General features: G+C 37.2%; 1 protein-coding gene across 1 annotated transcript; it reads right to left on the bottom strand.

Annotated features, from left to right (window-relative positions):
• Positions 1–795: 795 nt before the first annotated feature.
• Positions 796–17,143, bottom strand: LOC120120530 (serine/threonine-protein kinase 4-like). The gene is made up of 21 exons (XM_039140163.1): positions 17,004–17,143; positions 16,352–16,589; positions 15,733–15,789; positions 15,061–15,088; positions 14,851–14,973; positions 14,273–14,384; positions 14,013–14,050; positions 13,845–13,898; positions 13,575–13,643; positions 9,123–9,239; positions 8,927–8,995; positions 8,670–8,749; positions 8,333–8,461; positions 8,012–8,258; positions 7,535–7,627; positions 7,085–7,252; positions 1,908–2,035; positions 1,701–1,830; positions 1,357–1,481; positions 1,068–1,250; positions 796–953 (listed from the first exon to the last, which is right to left on the bottom strand). The coding sequence occupies exons 2-21, from the start codon at positions 16,444–16,446 to the stop codon at positions 914–916; spliced, it is 2,085 nt and encodes a 694-aa protein (XP_038996094.1). The 5' UTR covers positions 16,447–16,589; positions 17,004–17,143; the 3' UTR covers positions 796–913.
• Between the last annotated feature and the right edge of the window lie 5,540 nt (positions 17,144–22,683).

The following is a 22,683-nucleotide window of genomic DNA, read 5'->3' as shown; positions in this document are numbered from 1 at the left end:
TATAACATTCACAATTTGATCTTTGATTTATTTTTGGCTCATACTGATACTAATATATAAATTTGATAATTTTTATTCATTTTGATGACATGATATTTTAAAAATGTATCACATAATATAATATTAAAACATCATATTTTCTATAAAAAAAATTAAATTTAAATAATATAGACAAAAAAAACAAAAAAACAAGCTAGAAAAAGATATCAGATTTATGAAAAAAAAGGTGATGTCATGCATCAATATATGATCGACTAAAGAGTTTTTTTTTTAGATAATTGGGACCAAAATAACAACATATTTGTTTTCATAAAAAATACTAAAATAAAATAAGAGTATAATTTAGAGGTGATTTTGCATTTAGACCTTTTAGTTTGAGGCTAATTAACGATTCGTATCTCCAAATTTAAGACAAATTTGTTATCAGTCCTTATGTTATGCATAAATTATGAATTTAATCTTCACATTTTAATTTAATCATTTTTATTTTTTGTACTTCTTAAAATTTAGAACTTTGATCATGATTTAGAATAATAATATGAAAATGTAAATTTTTGTATAGTACTGTAAAATGTTTGATAAGTAATTATTTTTATTTTTATTATAAAGTAAATATAAAATGTGGATATTGATGCTTTAATTGATAAAAGTGTTCAAACTCAAAACTTTAAGCTCAGTTTCAACAAAATCTAATTAAATAATCTCTCTACATGGAAGATATTATGTTTAATGAATGATTAATGTTGCTGAGGTTACATTGCAAACCCTAATTATACATCAATGATGCCAAAAATGTGAAGCAGGAATAAATATACAATTGCTTGCAATGTTATGTACATCAAAATCTGAACAAATGCATGAAATAAACCACACTACCAAGCAGAGATGTATAATGGATCTCACGGTTTTCGTTTTAACTAGGGTCGAGGTCCCGCGATATTTGGCTTTGCCATCTGCATTATATATGATAAAGGTTTTAGAACAGTTTGGTGCCATTAAAATTTAAGAGAGTTCATCTTTTCACATAATTAATCATTTCTTAGGTAGGGAGTAATGCTCCTTCAAACCTGGAGAGAAGAAATCTTGCGAGTGGGGTCAAGTTGGAATTTGAATGAAGTTCTTTATGATTCGCCTTTTTCTTACTGTCTGTGCCGGGACTTGTATTTTGAGAATCTCCAGGGGTTATCTTGCCCTTATCGAACAAGCGAGCAGCTACCTTCTGCATATCTTTCATTGACGATTCCTTTGAGCTGCAAAAGTTTGTCAGCTTCAGTTTCATCATGGTAAAATGCCAAGAACAATTATGTACAGAACGAAAGGATACTGCAAGATACCAAAATTATTTTCTTTCTGTACCTTGCCAATCGATTGAGCAACTTATAAACAAGAGCTTCACAAGATCCAGGCTTTGTAAGCTCCATATGTACAAGAGAATTTGTAACTGCATGCACAACGGACCCTTCTGAATTATCACCGATTACCTACATTCCGTGAACTGACAAACTATTAAGAAGTTAACAAGTCCAACGCAAAACTAACTCATGTCGTCAGCTGATGGGGAAATTGAATAATCATCCCATCTTTCAGACTTCATCATCAATACAGCCTCTGGGTTGCCTAAATCTGAACAACATTTCAAAGCTTCGTCTATCACACTAATTGGCAAGCATAAACGTAACTAAACATCATGTGGTGCATACCTCTTTAGTGGAAGGGATAAGCAACATGGATAGTGGTACAGATGATAATGCAATCCTTGTATTTTCTTCTTCATCACTTGGTTGACGTGTTCTTGGGAATGCTCTTTGTGTGTCAAAATATTCATGAGAACTTCACACAACCGAATCATAACCAAAGCTATATAAAATTCTGCAGCAACAATATCGAAAGTTCTTTATCTGGTTTACCTGGAAGAGTCAGAACTCTTACTCATTTGATCTCTTCTGTTTCCATTTCCTGGCGTACTGTTCTTGCTCATTGCAAACCTGTCCCTAGCATTTCCTTTCCTCAGCCCGGCTTGAATTGCAGCCTTTGCCTGTATCAAACACATTAAAACAAAAGGCATGATCATACACTGTTTAGAAGCTAATAATATATTTGAGTTCCATGCTAAACTCGGATTTATATAGGAAGAAATTGAAAAAGTGTTGGAAATCCTAGAATTAAGGGATTGAATCTTCTTCCTTATTTTTAGGAGTTAACTTAGTGTAAATATGTCTCTAATTGTAGTTCCTAATTTTTAGGGATTCTTTCCTATTTTTTGCACTAATTCTTACTTTAAAAGATGTAATATGCTGTTAGAGAAATATCAGAATCATTTTTCTCAAATCTGTTCATGGTGTCAGAGCTGTAGGGATATTTCTGATCCATTCTACTTCTTTATTTTTCTCCCGTGTCTTGTTTTTCTATCATGGAAAATACTGAAAATATTTCTGATTCTGAGACTTCACAAGTAACTCAGAATGTCAACCAAGCACTATCTCATAGTGATGTTTATTCGTCCCTCACAATCACTAATCATCGATTCGATGGGAAGAATTTTTTACAGTGGTCTCAATCAGTACTCATGGTGATTCGAGGTCGTGGGAAACTAGGATATATCAGTGGAGAAATTCCACGTCCTCACCTTACTGATCCTACATATGCCACGTGGGAACTCAATAATTCTATTGTCATGGCCTGGCTGATCAACTCCATGGAGAGTCACATAAGCCGAACCTACCTCTTGTTCAAGACTGCAAAAGAAATGTGGGATGCAGTCAAGGAGAACTATTCTGATCTAGGAAATGCTTCTCAAGTTTTTGAAATCAATCTAAAATTAAAAGACATTCAGCAAGGAACTCTTGAAGTTACACAGTACTACAACAACTTAAAAGTCTTATGGCAGGAACTCGATATGTACTATGAAGTGGACTGGGGTGAAGGCTTGGAGCACACCAAGTTCATGTCACATCTCAATAAAGAACGGCTCTATGAGTTCCTAGCAGGGCTGAACCGAGACTTGGACGAAGTTCGTGGTCGTATTCTGGGTAGGACCCCTCTTCCAACAATTGGAGAAGCATTTGCAAAGGTTCGGAGAGAAGAAAATCGTCGCCGAGTAATGATGGGAGATTCCAAGGAACAAAAACCTGTGACCAATTATGGTCATAGTCCTACTGAATCATCTGCCTTGGTCTCAAGGGACCCTCAATCTCAAAAAATTCGAGCAGGGAATGATTCGAAACTAAGTCACTCAGGAGATCGACTGTGGTGTAGCTATTGTAACCGTACCAGCCACACAAAGGAAAAATGTTTCAAGCTCCACGGTTATCTCGGTACAACAAAAATTCAGAAGGAAAATAAGGCTCTTTTATCCTTGGGCAGCTCATCCACTGCGACCCCTGTACCTACTGAAGCCGTTCCGGATGTTTGCCTAACAAAGTCCCAACTTGAAACTCTTCACAAGTTACTCGGTGCACCAATAAGCCATGGTTCCTTGGCTATTCAAGGTATTGCTTTTAATATTACTTCTGAATGAATCTAGTAACCATCCATCCTGGATTCTAGATTCGGGAGCATCCAATCACATGATAGGTAATTTACCATTATTCCATACGTATGCCCCCTGCCACAACCAATCTCGAATTCGGATAGCTGATGGTTCATACTCATCTATTGCTGGAATTGTGGATGTTCGACTCACTAAGGACTTCTCACTCGAGAAAGGTCTTCATGTCCCGAATTTATCTTGTAATTTACTGTCAGTAAGTAAACTTACTGAAGGCAAGGTTGTTTGTGCTGAATTTTCTGATGATGGTTGTATTATACAGGAACAGAAATCGGGGAGGATGATTGACACTGCTAAGGTTGATGATGGACTCTATATTTGGGATGACTACAAGGACAAGAATAAAAAAGGAGTATTTGCTCTCTGCTTCAAACGAGGACACTATCATGATGTGGCATCGTAGGTTAGGACATCCAAATTTCCTGTATTTGAAGCATTTGCTCCCTATGTTATTTCGGAATAAAAAAATCAATTCCTTGAAATGTGAAATCTGTCAATTGTCAAAACATACCCGTGTTCCTTATCCTTTGAAGCCTTATATACAATCCAAATCTTTCTCTTTGATTCATAGTGACCTATGGGGGGCCAAGTCATGTTAAAAACATCACGGGGGCTAGATGGTTCATAACATTTATTGATGACCATACTAGAGTATGTTGGATTTACCTTCTAAAAGAAAAAACAGAAACACCAAAGGTATTCTAGAATTTCCACTCCATGATCTGAACCCAATTTGACTCAAACATACACACGCTCCGCACTGATAATGGAAGGGAGTATTTCAATTCTGTTTTAAGCCCTTATCTCTCTGAACAAGGCATTATTCATCAAAGCTCTTGTCCAGACACACCTCAACAAAACAGGATCTCAGAAAGAAAAAATAGACATATACTAGCTATTGCTCGAGCCTTAATGTTTACCATGAAAGTTCCAAAATACCTATGGGGGGAGGCTGTCCTTACTGCATGTTATTTAATAAACCGTATGCCCTCTAGAGTTCTTAATCTCCAAACTCCTTTACATGTCCTACAAAAAAACTTTCCCCTGTTTCGTGTTCCTATCCTACCAGCCAAGATATTTGATTGTAAAGCCTTTGTACATAATCACCAACCTAATCAATCCAAACTTGATCCCCGAGCACACCTATGCGTCTTTGTTGGCTACTCATCCACACAAAAAGGATACAAATGTTACTCACCCACCTTGCGTCGCATATTTGTCTCTCGTGATGTCACATTTTTTGAAACCGACCCGTATTTTTCTGCCACTCATCTTCAGGGGGAGACTCTTAGTGAAGATGAGACTCTTCATACTCTTCTTATTATATCCCCTGAGCCTATCCTTAACACCACTGTCACACAAAATTCTAAGGGTGACCCTGTCCTCATAACACCATATTTGAGTGTTCCACTGGAGAGAAATGAATTTTCTAGCGATGAAATCCCCATTGGAAGTAAGCTTCAACAACCTAATCCTTCTGAGAAACCCCAGCTACGGCCTCCAGAAATCATTGTTTATTCTCGGAAACATTTTCCTCCTAAAACGACACAGCAGCAGTGCCAAATTCATCCAACTTCGAGGACTGTTCTGTTTCAGATCAGTCTCCTGGTTCGTCGGATATGGATCTTCCTATCGCTGTTCGTAAAGGCACAAGAGCTTGTACTCAGCATCCAATCTCTCGGTTTGTATCCTATGGAAATTTATCTAAAGCTTACAAAACTTTTGTAACTAATATTGACAGTGTAAAGACTCCAAGAAATGTGAAAGAGGCTTTGGAATCAACCAAATGGAGACATGTTGTTTTTGAAGAAATGGATGCTCTCAAAAATAATAGGACATGGGAAATTACAGATCTGCCAGAAGGGAAGACAACCGTGGGTTGTAAATGGATTTTCACCACAAAAATCAAGCCTGATGGGGGTATTGATCGGCACAAGGCCCGGCTTGTGGCAAGAGGCTTTACTCAAACCTATGGTCTCGATTATGATGAGACGTTTGCCCCCGTTGCAAAGCTGAATAATGTTCGAGTGCTACTTTCCTTAGCTGTCAACCTTGATTGGCCCTTAACACAACTTGATGTAAAAAATGCATTCCTCAATGGAGACTTGAGCGAGGAAGTATACATGGACTTTCCACCAGGCTTTGAAGAAGAAAAAGGGCGAGTATGTAGATTAAAGAAGTCACTATACGGACTAAAACAATCCCCAAGAGCTTGGTTCAGCCGGTTTGCCAAGGCTATGACCAGCAGGAATTACACCCAGGGGCAAACAGATCATACACTATTTTACAAACACTCGGGAAATGGGAAATAATCTATTCTTATCATCTATGTTGATGATATTATTCTAACAGGGGATGATTTGAGTGAGCTGTTGAAACTAAAAGACTTCCTCAGCACAGAATTTGAGCTTAAAGATTTGGGGAATCTCAAATACTTCCTTGGCATGGAAGTAGCACAAACTCGGACAAGCATTTCTATTTCCCAACGAAAGTATGTTCTTGATTTATTGGCTGAAACTGGCATGCTAGGTTGTAAACCTGCCGAGACCCCAATGGAGTTCAATTCTAAGCTAGGCAATGATGATGATGGGGAAAAAGTAGACAGGGGGAGATACCAGCGACTCGTGGGAAAACTAATTTATCTATCTCACACCCGACCTGATATTGCATTCAGTGTGAGTGTCATCAGTCAGTATATACATGCTCCAAAGGAAAAACATTTGGAGGCGGTTTACAGGATGCTAAGGTATTTGAAAGGAACACCGGGTAAAGGTTTTCATTTCAAGAAAAACACCAGTCGTGACATAGAACTTTACACTGATGCTGATTGGGCAGGATCAGTGAGTGACAGACGATCTACAAGTGGTTATTGTAGCTATGTGTGGGGCAATCTTGTGTCATGGAGAAGTAAAAAACAGTCCGTTGTGGCTCAAAACAGTCCGTTGTGGCTCGTAGCAGTGCTGAGGCAGAATATCGAGCTTTATCTTATGGTATATGTGAAGGAATTTGGTTACAAAGATTAATGAACTTAAAGTATCCTATGTTAAACCTATGAAGGTATATTGTGATAATCAAGCTGCTGTCAGTATAGCACATAACCCAGTTCATCACGATCGTACTAAACATGTGGAGATAGATCGTCATTTTATCAGAGAGAAGGTAAATTCAGGAGAAGTTTGTATCACCTATCTTCCTACTAAGCAACAAGTTGCAGACTTGCTAACTAAAAGTCTGAGTAAGAATGTGTTTGAAGATTTTATTGGCAAGCTGGGATTGATAAATATCTACACACCAGCTTGAGGGGGAGTGTTGGAAATCCTAGAATTAAGGGACTGAATCTTCTTCCTTATTTTTAGGAGTTTACTTAGTGTAAATATGTCTCTAGTTGTAGTTCCTAATTTTTAGGGATTCTTTCCTATTTTTTGCACTAATTCTTACTTTAAAAGATGTAATATGCTGTTAGAGAAATATCAGAATCATTTTTCTCAAATCTGTTCAAAAAGTACATGATTAAGAACGATGAAAAGTGAAAACAACCTTGGCAAGATTTTCTGTACTATCTTCAGCTGATGGAGTCAAAGATTTCCCTTGAACAACTAGCCTAGATCTTGGGGTTTGAGGAGAATCGGAGTCATCATGATGGCTACGGTAAACAATAGTTCCACTGGTAGAAGCATCTTCAAAAGAAGCATATGCGCTGCTAGACTACACAACACATTGAATTCTAAAAAAATCAATGGCCGAGACAAAACAGAATTTTGTCCTTGTACCCTATTCAACTTGAGGTTTTAGTCCAAATCACTGATACCGATATTATAGTCTACATCAGCCGATTAACAGAATATTTTTTTACAGTACTGATGATTTGGACTAGGTTATAGCATTAATAAGAGGATCAAATTATGCCAAATTAAAGTACAAGGACTAACTCCCATGTCAAGAATAGTCCTGGGACAAGAACCATAATTTGTGCAAGAACTCATCGACTTCATATTTTTGTGAAGACAACAGCGAGTGAAGTGAAGGAGGCTTACAAGAGAACCGGGGTACAGTTCCAGACCCACTGACTGATGTTTCATCCTGGGAATAAAACAACAAAACCAATTTAATAAGATCCGAGTTGAAAAGGATCATATAATTAAGTGTGAGAGACATAAACAGACTATATCAGAAATAGCTGGTGATCCAGCTAAGTGAGTTTCTCTAGTAAAATTAGAGGCAGACAGGAGAAGAATTCTCAAATATTTTATTCATATTACAACAAAGCCTGTCAATTAAAACATCATATATTTAGCTCCAATCCGTCAAAAAAGAAAGAGGTCTTTGAAACCCCAAGATCCTCCCATGCAATTTGAGTGCATTGGACAAGAAAAGAACTTCTGATGCCAAATGCCACAATGCATTTGAAAGTTGCCATTGCTTTGAAAGTTTTCTTCTGTGAGAGAGTCAGATAGAGAATCTTACATCATGGTAGTTATCCTGATTTTTATCGGAATATGATTCTCTAGTGCCTTTTCCAAAGGAAACATCAGGGAATTCATTAAGTGCATTCCCACTCTCTGGAGGTCTCGGTATAGCTTGATTATATGCAACATCTAGTTTCCTTTCTCTAACTTGAGGAGGTTTTGGAGCACTTCGAACAGTGCTCGTATTCTGCATTCCACCAATACTGAAGTCCCATCCAGCACTTCTAAATGGTTTCCCCTGATTACTGCTGATCAGAAGAAGTCAATAAGGATCCCATCAAAACCAAGAAGTAATGCTAGTTAACATGATAAAACCCACCTAGCTCGAATAATTCCTTCACCTCTTATATCTCTTGCTGCCTTAACAGTGTCAATTGACTCTCCTAAATATTTGGTGCCATTTCTAGGGGTTTCCGCATCTTCCTTTAATTGGTACTTCGGCCGCTCTCTATTAATAACAAAAAATGCAAGCGTCATAACTACAATAGCCAATGTAAGAATGAAATTTGAACCTAGCATCCCATAGTCACGACGTTTCAAAAACATAACAAACACCATAAGCACATTTCATTGTTCCAGGTGCTGACACTGAAAATTCCATAAGATACTGATTCCTATAACATGTAGATCACGAAAAACCAAGCATGGGACGGCACCTAATTCTCTCCAGAAGCCTCTGACTCTTCCTAGCACTCTTGATAAAACGATGCTTGAGAAGCTCCTTGGCACTAGCCCTCTGAAATTAAACGGATAAAAGAAAAGCATAAGAAGCAATTTAGAGCACTTGTAATAGTTTTAAAAGACAACACATCAACATCAATGTTGCAGTTTATTGGCAGCTTACAAAGTTCAAGAGAAAACAACATACTAAAAGTACAGAAACATAAGAAAGCTTGAAAGCATAATTGCTTACCTCAGCAGGTACCTTCTTTAAACATAAAGAAACAAATTCTTTCATAGGGCGGGAAAAATGCTCTTCCAACTGCAGGATAGAAATTCAGGGATTACATCTAAAATGTACAGCATAATGATTCTAGCAAGAGGGAGAAACATAAGAATAAATAATTTGATACAAATTTCATCACGATAAAAAAAATTACTGAGATTACCTGAGGTGGATTTTCTCGAGGTATTATAAAAAGAACTCTCATAGGGTGAAGGTCTGCTAATGGAGGTTCACCTTTGGCCATTTCAATCACAGTTATGCCCAAAGACCATATATCTGCCTGTAACAGCAAATAATAGGAGTGATGGGATTTTCATTACTTAACAAGGCTTAGAAGACAACGATATGGAAGGCTGTGTGTTGGAAATCCTTAAATTAAGGAGATTCTCTATCTTAGTTCTAGGAATTTCCTTGTAAATATTAGTCATAATCTAATTACTGATTTTTAGGGATATGCTTATTATTAGAGATTATTTCCTTGTAAATATTAGAGATTATTTCTTTTTTTATTTTTTTCTGCTATGTTAAAAAGGGTGTACTCTTATTCGAAGAAATGAGAGACTTTTCTTCTTCCTAAATTTGTTCATGGTATCAGAGTCATAGGATTCATTCGATCCTACTCATTTGTCTCTCATCTCTCTTCCTAAACATTTTTTTCTTCTCTCATGGGTGATATCAATGAAAACCTCTCTAATTCCGGTTCAAATAGGCTATGGTGTAGCCACTGTAACCGGGTTGGACATACCAAGGAGAAATGCTTTAAGCTCCATGGTTTTCCTGAAAAAAAATCAGAAAGAAAACAAGGCAGCAATGATATCTACTACTGAAGAAGATGCCCAGGATGTTCGGCTCACCAAAACTCAACTTGAGGCTCTTCATAAACTCCTCGGGACTCCTACAACCATTGGATCACTAGCTATTCAAGGTACTGCCTTAAATACTACACATGAACCAATCTGGAAACTAGATTCGGGTGCATCCAACCACATGACAGGTAATATAAGTTTGTTCACACATATTTACCTTGTCATGATCACTCCCGGATTCGCATAGCTGATGGATCTTACTCCCCGGTGGCTGGAATTGGAACGATCAGACTTACTGAAAATTTTTCCATTGATAAAGTTTTATATGTTCCAAATCTTTCTTGTTATTTACTCTCAATTAGCAAGCTTACCAAGGATGAGAAAGTACTTGTTGAATTTTCTGCTTTCGGTTGTGTGGTTCAGGAACAGGAATCGGGGAAGATGATTGGCACTGCTAAAGTTGATGATGGCTTATATATTTGGAATAAAAACAGTTCACAAGAAGGGATGGTCTTATCTACATCGAAAGAAGAATCTATCATGCTATGGCACCGTAGACTAGGACACCCTAATTTTACGTACTTGAAAAAATTGTTTCCTCTACTATTTCTAAATAAGAAAATAAGTTCCTTGAATTGTGAAGTTTGCCAACTGTCTAAACATACTCGTGTCCCTTATCCTTTGAAACCTTATGTTCAATCTCAACCTTTCTCTTTAATCCACAGTGATCTATGGGGAGCCAGTCGAGTAAAAAATATCATAGGGCTAGGTGGTTCATAACATTCATTGATGACCACACTAGAGTTTGTTGGATCTATCTTCTCAAAGAAAAAACCGAAGTCTCTAGAGTCTTCCAAAGTTTTCATTCAATGATTCAAACTCAGTTCAATTCCAAAATTCATACCCTTAGAACTGATAATGGGAGAGAGTACTTCAATTCTATCCTAAGCCCTTATCTTTCTGAGCAAGGAATCATACATCAGAGTTCTTGTCCTGACACCCCTCAACAAAACGGGGTTTCCGAGAGGAAAAACAGACACCTTTTAGCCGTGGCTCGTGCTCTTATGTTTACTATGGGTGTACCGAAGTATTTATGGGGAGAAGTTGTTCTCACTGCTTGTTATCTTATAAACCGACTCCCATCAAAGGTATTAAACTTTCAAACACCTTTACATACTCTTCAAAAAATATTTCCCTTGTTTCGTGTTCCTAATATCCCAACCAAAACTTTTGGTTGCAAAGCATTTGTCCACAATCATCAACCTAACCGATCTAAACTTGATCCTAGAGCTCACACTTGTGTCTTTCTTGGATACTCACCTACACAAAAGGGGTACAAGTGTTATTCTCCAACCCTACACCGAATGTTTGTGTCCCTTGATGTTACTTTCTTCGAAAACGAGCCATATTTTTCAGCCTCTCATCTTCAGGGGGAGATATTTAGTGAACATGAGACATTGAACAACCTTCTCATTATACCTCAAGACTCTATCAATCCTACCACCACTACAAAACCTGCTGAAAATCCTACAGCCACTGCTGAAATTCCTACAGCCATTGTAATTCCTGATTTGGACCCTGTTTTACTCGACTCCACTGTGCAGCAACAAGAAACAAGGGCGATTAATCATACAAATGAAGAAAAACAACCCTCTCCTTCTGAAAAACAACAAGAAAAAACTCAGCAGCTTCGTGTATATTCTCGGAAACATCAGCTGCCAGAAACTGAAACAGCAGTGCCAATTCCATCTTTACCCGAGGATTGTCCTGAGGAAGAAGTCTCACCTCCTTTGCCTTCCATCTATCTTCCAATTGCAATCAGAAAGGGCACGAGAAGTTGCACTCAACATCCCATTTATCGGTTTGTATCCTATGGGAACTTGTCTAAATCTTACGGGAACTTGTCTAAATCCTACAATGCCTTTATTTCTAATATTGACTCTGTAGAAACTCCAAAGAACATAGAAGAGGCTCTTAAGTCAACCAAATGGAAGCAAGCCGTGTTGGAAGAAATAAAGGCTCTTGAAGACAATGGAACGTGGGAAATATCTAAACTACCTACTGGAAAGAAGACCGTGGGTTGTAAGTGGATTTTCACTACGAAAGTTAAACCAGATGGGAGTATTGATCGATACAAGGCTAGACTTGTGGCCAGGGGTTTCACTCAAACATATGGGTTGGACTACGAGGAAACATTTGCACCAATGGCCAAACTAAATACTATTCGAGTGTTGTTCTCAATTGCTGTCAATTTAGATTGGCCTTTGATCCAATTGGATGTAAAGAATGCTTTTCTCAATGGAGAATTAAACGAAGAAGTCTACATGGATTTTCCGCCCGGATTCGAAGGAAGCAAGGGCCAAGTATGCAAGTTGAAGAAGTCTTTATATGGACTAAAGCAATCCCCCAGGGCTTGGTTTAATCGTTTTGCCAAAGCCATGACGAGTAGACAGTATATTCAAGGTCAAGCTGATTACACCTTATTCTACAAACACTCGGCTAATGGGAAGTGTTGTATTCTCATTGTATACGTTGATGACATAATATTGACAGGAGATGACTCTATTGAAATTGAAAGACTAAAAGAATTCTTAAGTCTTGAGTTTCAACTTAAAGACTTGGGGAATCTTAGATATTTTCTTGGAATGGAGATAGCAAGGTCAAAGGCAGGTATTTCAATCTCTCAAAGAAAGTATGTTCTTGATCTACTTTCTGAAGTCGGACTGTTGGGTTGCAAACCAGCCGATACTCCCATGGAACCCAACCTTAAATTAGGAACTGATAAGGATGGAGAAGTGGTAGACAGGGAGACATATCAAAGGTTAGTGGGAAAGCTTATCTATCTTTCTCATACTCGTCCAGACATAGCGTTTGGAGTAAGTGTTATTAGTCAATTTATGCATGCTCCTAGAGAGAAACATTTGGAAGTTGCCTACAGGATATTGAGATATTTAAAAGGGACTCCGGGTAAGGGCATTTAAAAAAAAATGTAAATTGAAGCATAGAATTCTACACTGATACAGACTGGGCAGGTGCTATTAATGACAGGCGCTCCCCAAGTGGTTATTGTAGCTATGTTTGGGGTAATCTCGTGACATGGAGGAGTAAAAAGCAGTCGGTTGTGGCACGAAGCTGAGTATCGAGCTCTGTCCCAAGGTATATGTGAAGGAATGTGGCTACAACGGCTAATGGGAGAACTAAAATTATCCTATACAACACCTATAATATTGAACTGTGACAACCAGGCAGCAGTTAATATAGCTCACAACCCTGTACACCATGACCGCACCAAGCATGTGGAAATCGATCGCCACTTCATTATAGAGAAAATTAACAAAGGGGAAGTTTGTGTTTCATATCTACCTACTCGACAACAAGTAGCAGATGTGTTAACCAAGAGCTTCAGCAGAAAAAGGTTCGAAGAAATTATGGGCAAGCTAGGTTCGATTGACATCTACACTCCAACTTGAGGGGGAGTGTTGGAAATCCTTAAATTAAGGAGATTCTCTACCTTAGTTCTAGGAATTTCCTTGTAAATATTAGTCATAATCTAATTACTGATTTTTAGGGATAGGCTTATTATTAGAGATTATTTCCTTGTAAATATTAGAGATTATTTCCTTTTTTATTTTTTTCTGCTATGTTGAAAAAGGTGTACTCCTATTCGAAGAAATGAGAGACTTTTCTTCTTCCTAAATTTGTTCACTGCGCATATATGAGAGAGAGAGAGAAAGCACAAATCGATAGCAGGTGAAAGTAGCAAAACATGTTAGAAAACTCAAGAAAGATAAGCAGAGCTTTATAAGTACCTTTTCATTGTATCCATCTGAGTTTTGAATAACTTCAGGTGCCATCCAGAATGGTGTTCCTACAAAAGTCTGATGTTGTCAACCATGTTAGTTCATTGCTGAGCATATAAATATCAAACCATTCTACACACAGAGGGGTGGGAGACAGAGAGAGCAGCCAAAAATTAGAGTCTGACTAAAGGCATAGATTAAGGAAAAAATAGCTGAAGGCTGAAAAGAGCATTCATGCTTATTGGAAAAATGATGTTAACAAAAGAAAATGAATTATACCTTTCTCCGTGATATTGTCCTCGTTAATTGTGCTGAAACACCAAAATCTGCAACCTGATTCATGGCCACAAACTTAACTTCCAACAGCAGAATGCATATACATATACCAACTTTATACTTATATGCATAGCAACTCTACAGAAATAAATTTGAGAGAAAGAAAAGTACCTTAACATCACCATTCTCAGCCAATAAAATGTTTGCAGCTGCCAAAAGTGATAGCAAAAAACGTTGGCAGTAATGAAGAGTAAGTTGCTATATACAAACAACAGTTAAAATCAAATGGCTGAAGAAAATGAGAAGAATAATTTGAAGCAGGCAACTACCCATACAAATCTCTAAACCAAATACTCTAAGTTATTCTTCGTATCTATGTGTCACTATATCTTATAATTTATAAGTGGGTAAAATAAGTAAATGAAAACAACCTTTGATATCTCTGTGAATCTTTCCTTCATTATGTAGGTATTCAACTGCATGCAGCAAACCCCTTGTGATACTGGCAATTGACATATCATCAAGTGGAGGTCCAGATTGGAGCTGTACAGAAAGAGTCGCCACTAACTTTCCAGATTAAAAAAAAGAACAGTTATTTGAAAATTATAGTCCACTGGAACATATAGCAAACAAGTTCAGAGACACAAATATAAGCGGAAAAAGGCTACTTCATATGCAAGCCGGAGAGAGAGATGATGAAATTTGTAGTTGTATTATACCCTCCAAAAAAAATCAAGACGGAGATCGTGTGCTGACATTGGAGCAGGGAAAGAAAAAGACCACCAATGTCTACTAAGATAAGTGCCTTGCAATTGGAGCTAAAAGCACTACTATAGGGAAGATGGTAGCAATGCCTTCAAAGTTTTGCAATTATCTTTACCTACTTTAGATGAAATTTAGCAATGAAAATAGTTCTATAGAATCTTAAGCATGAGGTTAATAATTTAAAATTACACAAGGTCGCTATTAGCAACCAAACATGCAGAAGCAAGTAATAGAAGTAACCTACTAGGTCAGCAACAGAACCACCAGCCATGTATTCCATTATTATCCACAGTTTAGTTTGGTGAAGATAGGAACCATAATACTCTGTGATGTATGGACAGCGGCACTGTGACAAAACAGAAATTTCCTGGAACAAAAACAGAACATATGAAAAACCTAGTAACCTATTCATTGAAAACTTAGGATACTAGCTCCCAGGTAAGTAAGGTAACACATTCTGGATGTCCTCAATTTCATCCTCACTGCAAAATGCAAAAAAACAACACAACCATAAGAAACAGCTAAAACCCAAAATAAAAATGAACAGAGTGAAATGAAAGAAGACTTATATGCCCCAGCTACTTGTTAGTAAGTAAAGGCTTCTGCAACTCCCATGCGAGTTGATCAATTATAATGATTCTAAGTTGATCAATTATAATGATTCTAAGGATGATATTGATAAAGGGAAGATAAATTTACCGTGGTGGACAAGTGCACGAACTATTGATGCAATTAATTTACATAGACTGAGAGGAAGATGGAAAGAGGATGGAAAAAGAACAAGTTAATACTTGACATAGCCTCGGCAATTTGTTTTTTTCTTGTTGCCTTTGTGTAATTTAATGCACCATAATTTTGTTTAAGATATTGAATATTTATAAACTTTGATACGTTAACAATTCATGTTATATTTATTTTGACACATTCATTTATCCATGTCGTGTTCATGTTATTTTTTCTTACCATGTTTTATTTTGATTTATATATTCTTCCCATGTCATGGTTGTGTCGTGTAATTGTATTGTATCCAAAGTTGTCAAATATAACTTGGAAAATGAACTATAGACAGAAGGTAGTATACAAATTACAAGACTTTCTTGCTAATTTAACAAAGGTACCAACTTACGATTCCTCTAAATCAATTACTTTAATAGCGACTTCTTTGTTCAACTCCTTATCAAAGCTGCAAATCAAGAAATGCATCAGTTATCCATCTCATTTTCATTATCCATGATTCATTGTTTAAACAGCCACATAATTTTTGCAACAGTCAATCTCGAAGCCTATTTAATTATGAGCACACTCTTACAGCAAGATAATCCAACTGCTACAAACATTACAAAATGAAATAAGAAAATAACAAACACAATTGAACAAAGCAATTAGAATGCTCATAAAGTTCGAATGTCTCCATATATTCCTATTTAAAGTGTATATGATTTGATAGTCAATTATTACTTGGTCAATTGACAACTATATATCTCAAATCTTAGTGGTGCATTCAACTTAAGATTTGATATGACATTGATTCAACAAAGCATTGGTATCGATAATCTAACCCCACAAGCACAAAGAAACTCTAAATTAAGCACTGGTAAAAACGTTCAATAATGTGCAACATAATTAACGTTCGATCGCAAGTATGACTATCACATTGAAATTCTTTTCTTACAACAAAAGTAAATAAGCAATACAAATGCACTCAAGCAATGAGATTGGGAAAGAAATCGAAATAATAGACTTATGCTTTATAGACATCACCAAAGGATCCCCTACCAATCAACTCCACCTGACTAAATCTAGACCCTGCAGCTGCTTGTAAACCTTCTATATCAGCCATTTCTGCATACAAACTCCCTGGACACCAAAGATTACAGCCACCCCAAATTCCAACACCTCAAAACATTCACATTCCACCCATTCTTCAATTAAGATTCAACACCCACTTCCAAATTGCCAAAACCAGCCTAAAAAACCCAATCCCTGAAGCAGAAATGTCCAAAAGAAGGGGGGGGGGGGGGAAGGGGAAAAATCCCATTAATAAGTAAAAATCATACCTATAAATAACAAAAACAAAAGCATATCTTAAAATATTCCCACATTTCAATATCTAAAATATCAGAGACAAAATAAATAAAGTTAGAAAATGCCTATAAGCTCTCATGCTGAAAGCAAAGAATGCACGATAGACACCAAAGAGAAAAACATCAATAAAAGATGGGATAACCTACGATTTACAGGCTAGCATAAACAACAATAATTCTTACAACCAAATTAAAAAAAAAAAAACCTCTCTTTACAAATTTCAATCTCCGATAGTGGAACCACAACATCCCCAAGTGTCCAACAGAAAACAAAGCACAACAATTCTATTTGTTCGAGAATTATTTTTTTCACCTGTTGGATTTTTGCAGATCTTTCTCTTGGGTTGTTTCGATATTTGTCTCTCTCAATTTTTGTCAAAAGAGTGGATTTTTCAGGGCATTTAAAGAGAACGAGGAATAAGCGTAAAAAAATGTTTGTTCAATGGAGTTTCTCGACTTGGTATTTCACTTTTACTGGCAAATTTAATTTCATGGTGCATTAAAGCGCTTCGTTTAGGAGGAGTATTGTAAACTACTCCATCAATAAAACACATATTAAATGATATAGATGGAATATTAATTATACAATAGGTTAATGTATTATTTTACATTTTAAATTGTAGAATTATTTTTTAGTTTTATGAAATTAAATTTGAATATTTTTATTAAAAATTATCAATAATTAATTTTTAAATTTTTTGACAAATTTTAAATCTAATTTTAATCATAATCTTACTTAAAAGAGAGTGAGACAATAACTTTAGCGGAAGGAAAAGGAATATTATATCATTATTGATCTGTTAATTTTTTAACGTTGGGTATCAATTAAAACTTACACTTAAAGTTATGTATAATTTAAAATAAAATAAAATTTGAGTATAAATCATTTATATATATATATATATATATATATATATTACAGTTGACAATAAATTTTGTACCAAAACTTCAAACAATCAATGTCCATTAACAGAAATTGCATATATATATATAGATTAATCATGACTTATGCAACACTCAAGTTTCCTGGAAGGTTCTATGGCATGGCATTATCTACAAGCCAAAAAAAATAGCCAAAAAAACTAAAGCAAGCCATTGATCTTCCTTTAGAAACACCACTCTTTTCTTGACGATCCACCTTGTTTCTTAGTTTCATCATTTTCCCTCCTCGAAACCTCACGTTTTAGAATCAGTGGCGGATCCAAAAATTTTCTTAAAAATAATGAGTATGTAAAAATTGTAATTTTTTTCTTTTTTCCTTAACACGTTAAATTAAATTTAACAACTTTTTTAAAATAATAAGATGCCCCTATGAAGCTTAGTGCATCCGTCACTATTGAGAACGTTAGGCCATCTATGGGAATAACAATCCCCATATAACTCCACACCGATTTTGCTATATGGTACAACAACAATCGCCTGATCTCCCAACTGTCGCTCGAGCTTCTCCTCGCACTGCTGCAACAACTTTTTTAAAATAATAAGATGCTTGTTCAGCTCGTTGTAGGATGGAAAGGCGTGAGGGTTTATATGGATGTAGAGACGGTGAATCAGGACGGGTGAAACACCCGAATTCGAAATCGGAATGTGGGTCGTTTGGGGTGCTAGGGAAGGAGAAGGACTCACCGGAGCTTGACCTTAACCTAGTCGTTTCTTTTGTTTGTGGGAGTTTGGATTAATGCTCATCTAAGGAAGCCTCGGTGCTTGTATTTATGTTAGTAAGAAGTTTACGACAGTAGAACAATAATTAATAATTTTTAAGGTAGAATTATTATTAAATTTCGATATGTTTGCATATAATTATTTTATGTTTAACATAATATGTTCAAATTTAAATTTTTAGTTTATTAATAATGTATAAATACTTTGTAAACATAATTATTTGAACTCGAACCTTTTAAAGAGAATAATATTTATTTTTATTACTGGTATTATTAAATAATTTCGTGTTTAAAATGAGTGTGTGCATTAAAGAGAATGTTGTTCTCCTTTAAAATCCTAAGTTCAAGATCGAAAAAAATGATTTAAAATATCAACTTATTGGTTTGTTTAGGCTCTCTCAAACAACAACAACAACAACAAAACCCAATTCCCATATGTATGGGGTAAGGGGGAGGTAGGGTAGTAGGCTGCCCCCAACGCCAGGTTGAGAATAGCTTCCGTGAAAGACCTCCGGCAGTCAGAAAATTAAAAATATAGATAAAATGCAATGCATGTATAAATAATTACATAAATACATAGTTAAACAGTATTCATATGCAGTCATTAATATCATATGTGCTTCTGTAATGGGGAGTAATCCCTGCAAAATAATCCCTGCGAAAGAGTCTCTGCATATAGACAGAAACCTAAGACCCGGCTAAAAATAACATAGGAAACATGATGAGAATGATACACATGAGACAACGATAGTAAGCCCAGTTCTAATATTTCATAAATACCAATAACAGAAAAGTATAAAAAGTAAAAGTCAAGGAAATAACTACAAATGCATTTAAAAGAAGACAAAGATGATACACCCTATAGATGTGACCCACACTACTCGACTACCCTAGTCTTAAGCCTCCATAATTTCCTATCATAGGTCATGTCTTCGGTAAGGCCTAAATCCCTCAAATCAGATCTCAAGCAGTCATCCCACTTCCGCCTTGGTCGTCCTTTCCTTCTGGCACCGTCGACTGTAATCGACTCTACCCTCCTGACCGCATCCGACGGTAGTCGCCTAAGGACGTGTCCAAACCACCGTAGTCTTCCCTCCCTCATTTTTTCGGAAACAGACATCACCCCTAAGGACATCCTAATAGCAGAGTTTGTCGTCATATCCCACAGAGTCCTACCACATGTCCATCGAAGCATTCTCATTTCTGCGGCCTCTATCCTCCTAACGTGATCCTTCTTGGGTGCCCAACATTCTGATCCATACAACAGCGCTGGTCTTATTGCCATTCTATAAAATTTTCCCTTAAGTTTTAGAGGCACCTTCTTGTCACACAAAACTCCAGTAGCAGCCCTCCACTTTAGCCATCCCGCCTTTATACGGTGTGTAACGTCATCATCTACACCCCCATCTTTATGTATCATAGACCCTAAGTACTTGAAACAATCCTTTGAGGGAAGAACGTGTCCTTCGATGCATACTTCTACATTTTCATCATTTTGGTTCCCACTGAAGTTTGAACATAAATACTCTGTCTTTTCAATATTGATCCTTAAACCTTTTTCTTCCAAAGCAGTCTTCCAGGTAGCCAGTCTGCTATTCAACTCAGATTTTGTTTCAGCCACTAAGACAATGTCGTCAGCGAAAAGCATACACCAAGGTACACCGTCTGGTGTCGCACAATAGATGTCGTCCATAATCAAGGCGAAGATGTAAGGGCTAAGAGCCGACCCCTGGTGGAGTCCGATTTCCACCGGGAATGCCTCGGTGTCGCCAACTGTAGTCCTGACGTAAGTAGTAGATCTACAGTACATATCACGAATCGTCCGGATATAAGCAGTTGGTATCCGTCTCGTTTCCAAAGTCTTCCATATCGTATCGCGAGGAACGCTATCATAGGCCTTCTCAAGGTCAATGAACGCCATGTGGAGATCTCTAGACTTTTCCCTATATTTCTCCATAAGCCGTCGAAGTAGATGAATCGCCTCCGTGGTAGACCTGTTTGGCATAAAGCCAAATTGGTTTTCCGAAACCCTAGTGACTTGTCTCAACCTAGCCTCTATCACCCTTTCCCATAGCTTCATGGTATGGCTGAGTAGTTTAATACCTCTGTAGTTACCACAACGTTGGGGATCTCCTTTATTTTTATAAATTGGTATCACCGTAGACTCTCTCCACTCCTCTGGCATCTTGGCAGTCTCTAAAATAATATTAAAGATGTTGGTCAACCACTTAACTCCCTCATCTCCTAAGGCTAACCACACAGTGATAGGAATTTGATCAGGACCGACAGCTTTCTCCCTTCCCATCTTTCTAAGAGCCATTTTGACTTCCTCAAACCCAATCCTACTTGTAGGGCAGTCATTGGCCGTAGTATGATGGTCGGCTGACCCAACAACGATATTATCTCTACATGGAGAGGCACCGTCATTAAATAAGCCAAAGAAGTAACTACCCCAAACCCTCTTAATATCATGTTCTTTCGTTAAAAGAACACCATTGTTGTCCTTAATAAACCTAATGTTACCTAGATCTTTTTTCCTAGTCTCCCTAGATTTTGAAAGTCTGAATATGCCATTTTGTCCTTCCTTAGTGTCTAATCTCTTGTACATTTCCTCATATGCCTTATCCTTTGCTTTAGCTACCGTTTTCTTGGCTTCCCGCTTTGCCTCCTGGTATCTTTGTTTAGCTCCCGACCTTTCTTCGTCGTCATTGCATTGAAGAAACTCCTTGAAGCAAGTTTGTTTTGTCTTCACCTTAGTTTGGACTTCGTCGTTCCACCACCACGATTCTTTATGTTCCTTGGCCTTCCCCGTCGACAACCCAAGGGTTTTTTTGCCCACCTCTCTGATGGAATTTGCCATATTTTTCCATAACATATCTGCGTTATTTGAGTTTGTAGTTTCAAAACCTGTATTAGACAAAAGCTTACTCCTAAAGTCATCAGTTGTCGCTCCATGTAAGTTCTTCCAGAGGATCCTAGGTTTACCCAGTTTAGCCCTCCTATGCGTGCTCCGCCCGTTGGGTACGCGGAACACCAAAACCAACAATTTGTGTTGTGATGTACATGCCTCTTCAGGGAACACCTTACAGTCAATGCAAGCCCATCGTTCCCGATTTCTAACCAAGATGTAGTCGATTTGGGTACAATGTCCCCCACTGTGAAACGTAATCAAGTTCACATCTCTTTTATTAAATAAGGAGTTAGTGATCACTAAGTCGTGAGCAGTAGCAAAATCAAGCAACGTACGCCCCTCATCATTCCTGTTACCATAACCGAAACCTCCATGAACACCGTTATACCCGTCGATTGCACTACCTATATGGCCGTTGAAGTCTCCCCCTATGAAAACTCTTTGGTCCTCCGGGATGCTCCTAAGTACAATATCTAACTGATCCCAGAAGCAACGTTTCTCCCCCTCCCCTAGGCCAACGTGTGGAGCGTACACTGAAAGGACATTAACCACTTCCGCTTCTATAATAACCTTAATCATCATGATCCTATCCCGGTATCTACAAACTTCAACAACATTTTCCTTGAGACTAGAGGATACCAAGATACCCACCCCATTTCTAGCGTTATCTACTCCTGAATACCACAACTTGTACCCATTACACTCTCTGGCGCGAGCCCCTTTCCACCTAGTCTCCTGAATACATGCAAAATCTATTTTCCTATTACTAAGTACGTCGGTCAGCTCCAGCAGCCTAGCATTTAATGTGCCTACATTTAACGAACAAACTCTAAGTCTAGTCTCATTGACACCACTCCGTTGAGCCCTCCCCCTATACGCCCTATGGGATCTAAAAGAATGACATGACCTCACGTAATCATCTATAATCGAAGCTATGTGGGACTATGAAAAAGAATATCCAAAGAAGAAACCTTTCTGAAAATCCTCAGACCCGAAAATGCAACACCCAAAAAGCAAAAACAGTTTATAAATATTTATAACAGATATACTCAATTTGAAATATAAATAATGATATAAGATACTAGAGGTATAGGACAATGAAAAAACAATGATCTAGTAACTCCTACCCAGAGCAATATAGCAAAATATAGATCCAGTAGTGCCTTATAATGATTTTTAATTTAATATCAAGTAATATAAATATGATTATAATAGTGTAGTAAGTGATAATTCCAAAAATAAAAATACTAAACAATCACATAGATACACCTACTATTAATACAGAATCAAAACTAGTCGTAAAAGTAGCATAATACGTTTAAATATCTGGCCAACTACTATATGTACCTGACCGGCAAGTAAGAAGTAGTTGCTATTTTTTGGCGGGATTATTTTCCGACGAAGGTTCTGCTGTGGAACTT

This window comes from Hibiscus syriacus, unplaced genomic scaffold (assembly GCF_006381635.1).
Source record: "Hibiscus syriacus cultivar Baekdansim isolate YM2019G1 unplaced genomic scaffold, ASM638163v2 tig00001120_pilon, whole genome shotgun sequence".
In the NCBI taxonomy this organism is placed as follows: domain Eukaryota; kingdom Viridiplantae; phylum Streptophyta; class Magnoliopsida; order Malvales; family Malvaceae; genus Hibiscus; species Hibiscus syriacus.
The sequence above is the reverse complement of the archived record's forward strand: the minus strand, read 5'-3'. Positions and strand labels throughout refer to the sequence as shown.

Bases quoted from the DNA above. Each gene is read 5' to 3' on its own strand.
- LOC120120530 (XM_039140163.1), bottom strand. From the start codon at position 16,446: ATGGCTGATATAGAAGGTTTACAAGCAGCTGCAGGGTCTAGATTTAGT. The intron at 15,790-16,351 runs ATAAGTCTATTA...CTTGATTTGCAG, and splicing joins TTTGGTGATGTCTATAAAGC to CTTTGATAAGGAGTTGAACA. The intron at 14,385-14,850 runs GTAGGTTACTTC...CTTTCTGTACAG, and splicing joins GTGGTTCTGTTGCTGACCTA to CTCCAATCTGGACCTCCACT.